General features: G+C 34.2%; 2 protein-coding genes across 2 annotated transcripts; both read left to right on the top strand.

The window, feature by feature from the left end:
* Positions 1-3028: 3028 nt before the first annotated feature.
* Positions 3029-5651, top strand: LOC108858571 (cation/H(+) antiporter 10-like). The gene is made up of 3 exons (XM_018632482.1): positions 3029-3241; positions 3406-4431; positions 4536-5651. Exons 1-3 carry the CDS (start codon positions 3029-3031, stop codon positions 5649-5651), a joined length of 2355 nt encoding a protein of 784 aa, XP_018487984.1.
* A 173-nt stretch (positions 5652-5824) lies between these two features.
* Positions 5825-9636, top strand: LOC108863457 (jacalin-related lectin 20-like). The gene is made up of 5 exons (XM_056986027.1): positions 5825-6177; positions 7454-7668; positions 8021-8464; positions 8691-9152; positions 9257-9636. The coding sequence occupies exons 1-5, from the start codon at positions 6078-6080 to the stop codon at positions 9503-9505; spliced, it is 1470 nt and encodes a 489-aa protein (XP_056842007.1). The 5' UTR covers positions 5825-6077; the 3' UTR covers positions 9506-9636.
* The last annotated feature ends 2998 nt before the right edge of the window (positions 9637-12634 follow it).

Raw genomic sequence — 12634 nt, 5'->3', positions numbered from 1 at the left:
AGTTGGGAGGGAGACGAAGAAGAAAACAAAAGAGGATAAAGTGATTGGAAAGTAGGTTCGGCGTAGCAACGGCTCTCCGAAGCAAAGGGCATCGTATAGGAATTGAATTTGATAAAAAACGAACCTTAGATTTTGAATATCTTAGCCTCGTGCCAAAAACTACATGTCGTTTGTCTCGCCAAATCTTCGTAGTCATTATTAAAACGCCAGGTTGTTCAGAGTGTTCTTAGACCACAATAATACAATTGAACCCGGTACTGATCCATTGCAAAATATTATGAACTAGTTTATTTTTCTTAAGGATGGACAATTATGATTTTACGAATCAGATCCAACTGCATTGCTTAAGCCGTCTAATCAGATCTACGTTTGATGGTATTTCTTGTATAAATATGCTACAGACGATTATACAACCAACAATTCCAACTGCATTATCTAAGTCATTATATCGGATCTACGCTTGATGGTATTTTTTGTGTTATACTGCATATGTTTTGTAAACATTTTCTCCGTTAATTAAGACCACATTTTTCTAGTGACTCGAAACCCAAATTTTCTGATATGAAAACACTAATGACTTTTAGTCAAACCACTAGACCATAGAAATTTCTATAAAATAAACTAGAATTTAGTTAATCAATGAACTAGATATTTTCTACACCATATGCAATAATAAATAAATAAAAACTCAATTTATAATTGTAAGTGTGTGTTTGTCAGCTTTTTTAGTAAAAATGATTATAAAAATGAAATAATTAAAATTTTAAAAATCATTTCTCAAATAACGTCTAGAGGATAACTTCTTTATATGAAAATATATTTAAAATTTCACTAAGAATTTGAAAAAAAAAATGTTTCTTTGAATAGAAGAAAAGAGAAAGGGAAATTATATTATAAATTTTAATAAGCATGTAAATATTTAGCTTGGTCATAGCTGGAATACATTAATTTTTATTCCTTTCTACCATTTTTTTGGAGACAAAAAAATTATTGAAATATTTAAAAAACACAATTGTCTATATTATTCATTTTTCTATTTATTTCTGTTAATATTTTTCCAATGAACTAAAAACTAATACACTAGAAAGTATGTAGAATATGAATTACTTGTATGAGCCGAATCTTGCATAATCAATTTTGTACTGAAAGAAATCATCAGTTTCTTTGAAGGTCCAAATTCTTTGCGATAACCACACAAAAATGAAAACGACAAAAGAGATGTGAAGAGGTTTTTATTGATTTTGGAGTGAATCTTACGAAAGAGAGTGAACAAAAGATCCAACTTCTTTCGTGACGTTTGTTTAGTAATCATATGCAAAAATAGAAAACAGAACATGGTGAAAATAAAACCTAAGTTTCTAAGCAGAGAGAGTTTATGTAGAGAATCAGTTGTCCTCCTTCTTTTCTGCCCCAGCCTTTTTTATGTACTCTTCCGAGGTCAGCCATGTTGTCATTTTTCCTTAAACTCATATCTTCTTTTTCCATATTTCTTTAATTTTTTTGTCGAAATTCGAATTTATCTCGTTTGAAAATCTTTTATTATCCTGTTTTATTCTTTATTCTTCTCTTGGTAAAGTAAACCGTCACTAAGACTAGACTTTCTTAAGGTATAAAGTCGTAAACAATCCATTTTATAATTTAGGCGTTTTGAACCGTTTTATGATTTACACATTTTACTAGATTTTCTGAAAACTTCTTGATTCGCTCTGAATTACTTTTTTGCCGTTTGTTCAAGTAATGATAGAAATCATTCCGTTTTGTTAAATTATATATTTGGTATTTAATTTAACCGTTTCCGACTTGATGTTTGGCTAGATTTTATAAAAACAGAGAAATTCACGTTTTTCCATAAAATCTTAATGTAACTCTGATTGCAACGAAACCAAGAACGTCTCAGACGAGATTCAAGCAAGAACATAATGGATATATGAGTGGGCGATGCTAAGGAGTCATGGGTGATGCTAAGGAGATAGAGGAGACCTTGGGCAATGCTCACTCTTATAGTGGAGGGCTCGGGCAATGCTTGGGGAAGAGAGGCTTGAGTGATGTTCACTCTTCTCAAGGGGAACTTGGACGATGCTCGGCGAAGAGATAGTAGGCTTTTAGTTATGATCACTCTTCTCGAGGGGAGCTTGGGCGCAGTGACGGACCCAGAGATTTATTTTACCGGTGTCACATATATATAATTTTCAAGAATAAAAATACTTATGGTGTCAATAGGGTTTGAACTTGGGTTTATGGGGTGTGAAAGAGAACAAACCAACCATTTTTCAACAGATTCTTTACCAAATCATCTACAATTTCATTTATTTGACTATTTAAGGGGTGTCAAGTGACCCCCCCTTGGGCCTTAGTGGATCCGCCTCTGCTTGGGCAATGTTCGGGGAAGAGAAAAAAAGGCTTGGGTGATGCTCACTCTTCTTAAGGAGAGCTTAGGTGATGCCATGAGAGGAGAGAGGAAGCTTGGCGATGCTCGGTAGAATGAATGTGAGCTTGGGCGATGCTCACTCTTTTTGAGGAGAGATCGGGCGATGCTCATGAGAGAGGAAAGAGGCTTGGGCGATGTTCACTCTTCTCGAGGAGAGCTCAGGTGAGCTCAGCAAGGAGAGGGAAGCTTCGGTGATGCTCAAAAGAAAGAGGATGAGATATATCCTACTCTATTTTTGTAGTAAATTTTTTGAAAATTTTAGGGTTCAAAAGTTTTGATTTATTTATAAGAATAGGTCTTCAAATTTTGTATTGTACAAAAAGTCCTAAAAGCTGTACAAATATACTTTATTACACTGGGCATGAGGTCAACGCGTATTCTAGTTTTGCACAGGCATGCTGTCAGCAAATCATAGGTGTCAAAAAATTATAACCTCTACTGACTAACGAATATTACAAAAATTGATATAAAAACTAAAAAGAAAAAGAAATTGAACGACAATATTACAAGCCTTTTCGCAAAACCTAAATTCAAAGACTCAAATTAAAGCACTTTTTTTTCCAAATTGTACGTTTTTGGCTAGTTTCTTGGCTTATATTCATGAATACAACCATTTTCGATGGCGACTGCACATCGTCATACTTTAACATCTCATCTGATGGATTGTGGGAGAATCTAAAGTCACCCAACATGATTTTTGGGTATTCGCTACCTCTTTTAGAGATTCAGATATTACTCATTTTCATCTTCATCGTCATGACTCATATGTTCCTCAGACGCATTGGCATTTCCCAGATCGCTTCCTATATGATCGTAAGTGTATACCAATTTGTAACTTGATAAGCACGTAAGAGAAAACAAAACTAGATGTAGCTTGAAAATGCAAGTAAATTGTTTAAATATTACCATGCATGCTATGATGCTACCCAATACTTTTCTTTTGTTATAATTTCACGTACATATAAATTTACGTGTAGGCTGGACTGATGCTAGGTCCCCAGCTTTTTGATGTACTAGCGAAATCTTCAGGAAAAGTGTCCGAGGATCCTGCGTTGGACGGAAACGCGACCTTGAGAAGCGTCTCAGTGTTTGGAACCATAATGTTTACATTTTTGATGACTCTTAGAACCAGCCGGAGAGTGGCGTTCATTAGCGGAAAGCTGCCCGTTGTGATAGGGATTTTGTCCTTCTTTGCTCCTCTGTTCGGTCTCGGTTTCCAGAACCTCTTCTCCGACAGCATTGACCCTGGTTACATGCCTCTTGAAACAGGACTAGGCGAGCGCACAGCGATCGTCATAACACAGTCTTCTATACTTTTGCCTTCCACGACATACATCTTGCTAGAGCTCAAGATCCTCAACTCCGAGATAGGTCGCCTTGCGTTGTCTGCATGTGTCATCAACGACATCTTTGGGATAATTTCCATGGCACTCGCTTCTGTTCACGCAACGTACAAGAATGTTTCACATGTAACAGCCTACCGTGACGCTATCGCAGTGGTCGTATTCGTTCTTATCGTCTTTCTTATTTTTAAGCCCATCGTGCAATGGATCATAGATCGCACACCTGAAGGCAAGCCCGTGAAGAATATGTACGTTAACGCTGTGATGCTGACCGCATTGGCTTCCGCTGTTTATTCTGTGTTTTTTAACATGAAATATGTCTTGGGACCATTACTGGTCGGTCTTGTCATACCCGAGGGTCCACCTTTAGGATCGGCATTGGAGTCTAAGTACGAGAAGCTCACAATGAACGTCTTCTTACCAATCTCGATCACAGTCAGCGTGATGAGAAGTGATGCAATGAGGATGTTCACCGAGTTCAGTCACATCCTCGTCAACATCTTCCTAACGGCTTTAACACTTGTCCTAAAACTTGTCGCATGCCTTGCACCTTGCTTGTACTTTAAGTTACCTCTCAAAGAATCCCTGGCTGTTTCCATCATCTTGAGCTACAAAAGCTTCGCTGATTTCATTCTCTATGAGTCTGTATTAGACGACGCGGTAATTTTCTACTCTTGAAATTAACAATACAATATTATATATCATAATCGATTTTTTTTTAATTTGCGTGATGGTGACATATTTAATATGGTTTGTTTTTGCAGTATATATCACAAGCAACGTACGCGTTCTTGATCATTTATTCGCTGCTAAATGCTGGGATTGTTCCAGTAGTGTTAAGGAGATTGTACGATCCGAAAAGGAAGTACGTTAATTACCAGAAACGGAACATATTGCATTTGGAAACAAGTTCCGATCTCCAGGTTTTAACTTGTTTGCACCGACCTGAGAACGTCTCCGCGGCCATTGCATTCCTACAGTTGTTGTCCTCACCAAACCTAGATTATCCTATAGCGGTGACGGTTCTTTATCTGGTGAAGCTCGTAGGCCAGATCAACCCTGTTCTAATCTCCGACAATAGGAAGTCGAAACGACTTCATACCGACTCGTACATCCATACCGCAAACCTTGCATTCAGGAAGTTCATGCTTGAAGGCTTGAAGTCCGTAACAGTGACCACGTTCACCGCATTCTCGCATGAGAAGATGATGCACGAAGATATTTGCACGCTTGCACTTGACCAGACAACGTCGATGATCATTGTCCCTTCAGGGAGGAGATGGACCTTAGATGGAATGTTCGAATCAGACGACGATGCCATAAGGAGAGTAAACCTAGCGTTGCTAGAGAGTGCGCCTTGTTCTATTGGAATACTAGTTGACCGTGGACATTTCTCACGCAAAGGCAATGATGTAACGAGCAAGAAAAATTACAATATCGATGTCGGTGTTATTTTTATCGGAGGCAAAGATGATAGAGAGGCATTGTCATTGGTGAAGAGGATGAGACATAACCCAAGGGTTCGTGTAACCGTGATCCGACTCTTGTTCAGACAAGAAATAGAGCCAGAAAACTGGGAGTACATTCTTGACAATGAAGGCTTGAAGGATTTCAAGATTGCAGGCGAAATGAACAATGTTGATTACACGGAGAGGACTATGACCAGTGGAGCTGAGGTTGCCAGCATCGTCCAATTCCTGGCCCACGAGTATGATCTTATGGTGGTTGGAAGAGATCAAGGCATTGCATCACCAAACTTCTTGGGACTAACAGAATGGATCGAACTTCCAGAGTTAGGTGTCATTGGAGATTTTTTTGCCGCTAAAGAGCTTAGCTCTAAGGTTTCTGTTTTGGTAGTTCAACAACAGCAACAGGCGTGACATATTTATATATCTCTTTTGACCGCAAAGACTGTATATTCTTTTAGGGCAGCTTTCAGAATATGGGACGTATATACAGATCATTCCTTTGTTTTAAATATTTACTTAGATATATATATTTGGTTTTCCTTCTATTCACATAGTTTTCTAAGTTTATACATTGTAAACACGTCTTTTTTGTTGATAGAACATATATAATATATTTGTCGTACCAAAAGGGGTGGTACCCCAAGCCTTCTGGTTTGTCATTTCGGTGGTCCACAACTGTGCCTGAGCATTGTGGTGGTTGAGGTTCATTGCAGTGCGGTTTCGTTCCTGTTCTGAACCACTGGGTTTCTCGCTTAGGCTTCCAGCTTGCTTTGAGGACGGTGAGCTAAGCTAGTGTTAGGGTCTCTCTCTCTGGTGGAGGTGGAGGCCAGCCGGTTGATGGGTGTGGTTTTGGTCTATTCTGTCATTGGTTCCAAACCGGCGAAGCCTGTTGGTTTCAGTAGCCTCTCAAATCCCTTCACATCTCTTTTCTTTTCAGGTATATCTTTGATTTGATGCCTTGATGGTCTCCCCCTGCGTTTTTGGCAGTCGTTTATAATATTAACATTTATGTATTTTAATTGTTTAATTAAACTAATAATTAAGAAAATAATAATTTGACAATTAGTCAAAGAGTTTCTAAAAGATTCTTAAAGATGCTCTAGATTCTCGTATAGATAACACTTTCTAAAAAACTCTCTTTTTATTTTATTTCTCTTCTTTTTTAAACAAATCTTTTAAATCTTTTATTCTAAAGATATACTCCCTCTGTTTTTCAATATAAGTAGTTTTAGTTAAAAGCATCAATATTAAAAAACTTTTGAATCTTCAAAAAATAATATTTAATGTATAAATTTAACCAACCATAAAAAAACATGAATTATTTTATTGGTTACAATTTTCAATAAGTATAAAAAGTGCATTGAGATGTGAAAACAACTTATATTTTGAAACAATTTTTTTCTCTAAAACTACTTACATTTAAAAACAGAGGAGTAATTAATTTGCTAATCCCCAAAAAATTAAATCAAAAGTATGGTTTTTTAGTGTGGGACAGAACCAAAATAATTTCAGCTTCTAACTTCATAAAACCAAGAATCAGCTCTGGATGGAAGCAAATGTCATGATATCTATCTATCGCATACTTTTTTAAATATGCTGAATCGTGTTGCCGTGTTACGTCGTGCCAGATATGTTCGCGCAATTAGAGTAATAGATATGCTAGCTCTAAGAAGATTTTAGTGATGTTTAATATTCGTTTTTAACCATATCGATCGGCACCTGTATTATAAAAATTTTAGATCCACGAAAATTGAATGTCTTTAATGGCTCAACATTACGGTGAGACCACTCAAAATTGTTTATATTTCGAATTTAAATGATATAGCCTCATGAACTAACCACGAACATATAAGAAAATGGTAAGTTATGATAATTATATATTTCCTCACGGATCACGATTTCACGAGTCACAATTATACATTCATTACTAGTGATTTAATCTGTGTATATAAAGACACCTTCACCACCTGCTTAATTATATTCTCCATTGTTCACCAATTGCCTATAATTTCTCTCTACTCTAGCATAGGAGGTAATCTCTCTATTTCTCTCCAAATTCCATAGGCTATAGAGTAGTTAGAACTTAGAAGTTAAATTTTCTTTTTCACCCGAGAAACTGGATGCTTTGTTATACTGCTTTAGTTGTTTCCGCAAATGATTATGTACTTCTAGTAAGTATTCATCAATGACTAAACTAGTCTCTTTCAGTGCAGATTTGAATCCGTACGTCATGGCCTTAAAGGTGGAAGCTAAAGGTGGAAAGGGAGGGAATCAGTGGGATGATGGATCCGATTATGAGGATGTAACAAAGATACATGTACGAGGTGGTCTTCAAGGCATTCAGTTCATCAAGTTTGAGTATGTCAAAGCTGGAAACGCAATTGTTGGACCAATCCATGGTGTCTATGGTCGTGGTTTCACACAAACGGTAAGTATGCTTTATGTAAATATCTCAACCCTTTTCTTATTTGAGGATATCTCTACTCTTAGTGTAAGACATGGTATGAAAGATAAATGTTAAGAGAGTACTTCATCCAAACACATTTTAAACATAGTTAAGAGAGATAAATGTTAAGAGAGTACGTTATTTTGTAAGTACGTATGTGTTTTTAGTTATTTGTATACCATAAGCATAGTTTATCCTGAATAACTTTAAGAGACTCAAATTCACTTATTGAATAAAAAGAAGGCATTAATAGTTTATTAAAATTTCAAAATTTTGACTATATATAGTATAGTAGTAATTAATTAATCAAATTGTATTTTGTTTTCTCCTACAGTTTGAGATTAACCATCGCAACAAAGAACATATTGTCTCTGTTAATGGTTGTTATGATAACACATCCGGTGTGATTCAAGCACTTCAATTCGAAACCAACATGAGGAGTTCTGAAGTCATGGGATACGATGAGAATGGAACTAAGTTTACACTTGCAGCTGGCGGAAACAAAATCATTGGGTTTCATGGATCTGCTGAGACAAATCTAATGTCTCTTGGAGCTTATTTCATAACACTTCCTCCTATTAAAATGGAACAGCAAGGTGGTTGTGGTGGCCACCCATGGGACCATGGTATTTACAACGGCGTAAGAAAAGTGTATGTTACATATAGTCCTAGTGGGATATCACATATCATGGTCGAGTACGACAAAGTGGGAAAACAGGAAACACGCGAAAGCGGGGATAGGCTTGGAGAAAATAGGGTCCAAGGACAACAAAAGGAGGTTATTATTTATACATCCACAAATTCTTCCTTTTTGGTCAAAATGCTATATAAAGTTTACTCCAAAAGTATATATAAGTTTTACAAGATAGTAGGCTAAAGGTCATGAGACAAATAAAGATGGTAATATCAATTAGCAAGTCAATAGATTAACCTGAGAAAGGTCATTGTACATTCGTTAAATCTATTCATGATCTTCCGCGAAACCCTTTACTTGTTTATTGCAGTTTACACTGGACTATCCAAATGAATATATTACATCTGTTGAGGGGACCTGTGACCTAGGCTCCGCTAGTTATTCAAACCGAGTTAGGTCGTTGAGTTTCAAGACATCAAAAGAGAGAATCTCTCCTACATATGGGACAGTTGGTAGTCGCACTTTCGTGTTGGAGAGCAAAGGTAGAGCTCTCGTTGGGTTTTACGGACAGGCAGGCTTTGCTATGGATGCTATTGGGGCATATTTTGGTTCACGCCCTATTCCTCCTTCCCCTCCTCCAGCGGAAAAACTACAAGGAAAAGGTGGTGACGGAGGAGCTTCATGGGACGATGGTGTTTTTGACGGTGTGAGAAAGATATACATTGGACAAGGTGATAATGGTGTTGCATCCGTCAAGTTCGTGTATGACAAAAACAACCAGGTGGTGCTGGGAGAAGATCATGGCAAGATGACTTTGCTTGGATACGAAGAGGTGATTATACTATACTGTTATTTCCTCAAACTAGCTATAAACTTGTATTAATGTTTCTTAATTGTCCTCATTCTCCTTATTTATGATATCTTGTTTGCGCACAGCTCGAGTTGGCGTATCCGAGTGAATACATCACGGCAGTAGAAGGTTGTTACGATAATATATTTGGAGCTTCCACAGTAATAACCATGCTTAAGTTCAAGACCAATGTACGAACCTCACCGCCTTTTGGACTCGAAACTACCTCAACCTTCGTACTCGAGAAGGAAGGTCACAAAATCGTTGGGTTCCACGGAAAAGCTAGTGACCAGCTCCATCAGTTCGGAGTCAGCGTTGCACCCATCACAAAGTAACGTCTTTGATATATTTCTCATATCGAATTTAAGGAGTCAGCGTTGCCACTTTTCAACGTGTTGTGTCTTCAATGTTTTTATTTTGGCATCTGTTTCAATTAAAACAATCTTATGAAATAAAGGACTAGATTTTGATCTACGATTTGAAACCGCATGTTTATTTACTCTGTACATATTTACCCAAAACCAAAGAATCAAAAATTTGAAACCAAAATCAAACCGAATTTTATAAATAACCAAATATTTATTCTATTTCTGAAACTAAAATAACTAAACCAAACTAGAATCAAACCAAAAAACTAAATGGGTATCCATAATTTTAAAATATAAATTATGTACCTATAAATATTTATTATATTTAATTTCTAAATAACCAAATATCCTAAAAATATAATTTATAAACTTAACTACCTGAAAAACCAAATTACATGGATATATTTTTTATCCAAATTTTTAAAATTAACCATAAATGTCGAAGCCTAATAGAGTATCAACATTTAAATGATCGAAAGAAAAGATTCTAATTGTACAAATTATTTAACTCCTTTTAATGGAGTACATATGTGGCTTATAGACGGATTAATCTATAAGTATTGTTTTAATATTCAACCTAAATTCACGATAGAATCAATAAAATTGGTGATTTATATATAATCTTGTTCGGATTTAATGAAAAAATATGAACTAAAAATCTAATAAAACTCAAAAATTTGTCATTGACCCGTGACATGACATTTGCATACCATGTAAAAATCTAGAAAACTGTGATAGTATTTCTAAAGTTTTTTGATTAAACTTCTCGTATCCTTTTGAATAGTACATATAAATTGAATAAACTATTTGATTTGTAATTCTATACACTTCAATTAAATATTTAATATATCACTCGAAGAAAATGGTAATAGAAAAGACTAAAATTTGTTGATATAAGTATATAACATTATTAGTTTATCTTCGATTTTGATAATCTATTATAAGTTTTTATTTTACTTTTAGATTAAAATTTAATTTTCTAATTATTTTTACTTAGTTGTATATTATCTTAACTTTTAGTCAACATTTTAATTTGGTATTTAAAAAATAGTCAAAATATTCTGTTTTCATGACAGAAAAATAAATTCAAATAAAATCTTTTAAATATGTAATTAAATTTAAATCTGTCAAGGTACATTCATATCGAGAAATAACTGGGTCAATCCAAATAAATTTGTCAACATTACTTAAAATTTTCTTAAATTATTCTTTTGTAAAATATTCAAGAATAATCTAAAATACTATAGAAAGTTATATAATAGCTTATATATAGATTAAAGAATTTGAAAGAGTAAGAAAGAGAAGTGTTGGACAATTCTATAAAATCGATCTCACCTGCTGATTCGGTTCGACGTACATCGTCCAATAAAGAGGTGAAGTTGTATACTCCCTCTGTTTTTTAAAGATACATATTCTAGACTTTTTACATATATTAAGAAATCACATTAAAAATGCATTGATTTTTGTGAATAACAATTTTCTATAATTTTTAACCAATAAAAATCCAATAAACACAATTAATTTTTTTGAAGTTAACAGATTTTCATTAAATAATACATTAGAAAAGTAAAAAATGTATCTTTTTAAAACAATTTTTTTTTCTAGAATATGGATCTTTAAAAAACAGAGGGAGTATAAAAGAAATGATACCCTCACTTGTAATGTATTCACTAAGTAATAAAGAATCATTAATCAAATATTTTGAATTGAATTTTCCGTAAAATTAAAATTCCATAATTAAATATGAATGAATATTAATATATACACTAGATCTTAACCCGCCCAATTGGGCGGATCTTTATTTTTATTATATATATAAAATCTTGAAAAACAAAAAGTTAATGGGTACAACTTGTACTACTTTAGTTTACTCTGATAAACAATATTAAAGGCTGATTCGCGCATCCGCGTGGATATTGGGATGGTCTTTGTTTTTAGACTTTGTATTTCGTAATTGTATTGTGTAATCACAGACTTCCGTGAAATGTTGGGAGCAAACCAAAGGAGTATATTGAATCTGTTTGTAAAACGAATAAATGGATAGCTTATTTATACAAAACTCATAATGGTTTTAAATCTTACCATGTGTATTAAATGTGTTTTTAGTTAGCTTAGAATATTTGAGAAATACAAAATTATAAGGATATGAAAAATTTGATTCCTTTTTACATCTAAATTATGTTTTAACGAACAAATAAATTTATAGTAAAACTTTGTTATGGAATAATAAAAAAATACCCAATTTTTGATACATCGAATTATGTGTGTTTATAGTAAAATTTTATAGTAAAATTATGTACATTTTAAGTTATGTGTTTTATAAATTTAGTTAAATTCAATATAAAATATAAAGAATAAATAATTATAACTACAATGGCTGGCCCAATTAAAAATGTACTAAACAAAATAGTCCATAATAAAATAAATGTGGCCCAACTATATACTAAGATTTTTTTCCGGGAAAAAAATCTGTTTGGTCAAACCTAACCAATTAAATAATTATGATAATATTTCTGAACCCAAATAGATAAGGCTAACCCCATTCGTTTTAATGTGAAAAACAATTATAGGCCCACTCGTTTTAATGTCAAAATACACAAGTGTTATTGTGATACAAACAGGCCATTCCGTTTTTTGTTAGTGTACTATCATAGTTGCCAAACAAATAGATTTTAAGTCATATCCCTATTACCAAACAAAAGCTTAAAGTACTTCTACTTTAATAAGATAGATATGATTCTGTCCGGTCCCTAACGTGGATCCCCCTTTGACGCCACCTAACACTTTTCATAAATCCTTCCCACCTGGCCACCTACCTCACCAGTAACCACTCATGGTTTTGCCATTTATCTTGACTCTTCTCCTCATAAAATCATATTACATTCGTTTCTTTTATATTTTTATAATTCCACGTACAATTACAAAATTTAAGACTTTAAATCTTTATAATATATTGTTTATACGTATATTTGGCTAGCTATTTATAATGATGAGTCACTATAATTTTTTGAGAAATTGATATATCATTACGTATATTGAGATGGCAAAAGAAGTCAACAAGACAAAATCAACAACTACCACCCCTCATGATACTAG

This window comes from Raphanus sativus, chromosome 5 (genome assembly GCF_000801105.2).
Source record: "Raphanus sativus cultivar WK10039 chromosome 5, ASM80110v3, whole genome shotgun sequence".
Lineage (NCBI taxonomy): Eukaryota > Viridiplantae > Streptophyta > Magnoliopsida > Brassicales > Brassicaceae > Raphanus > Raphanus sativus.
Note: the sequence above shows the minus strand (reverse complement) of the source record. Positions and strands in the feature narration are given on the sequence as shown.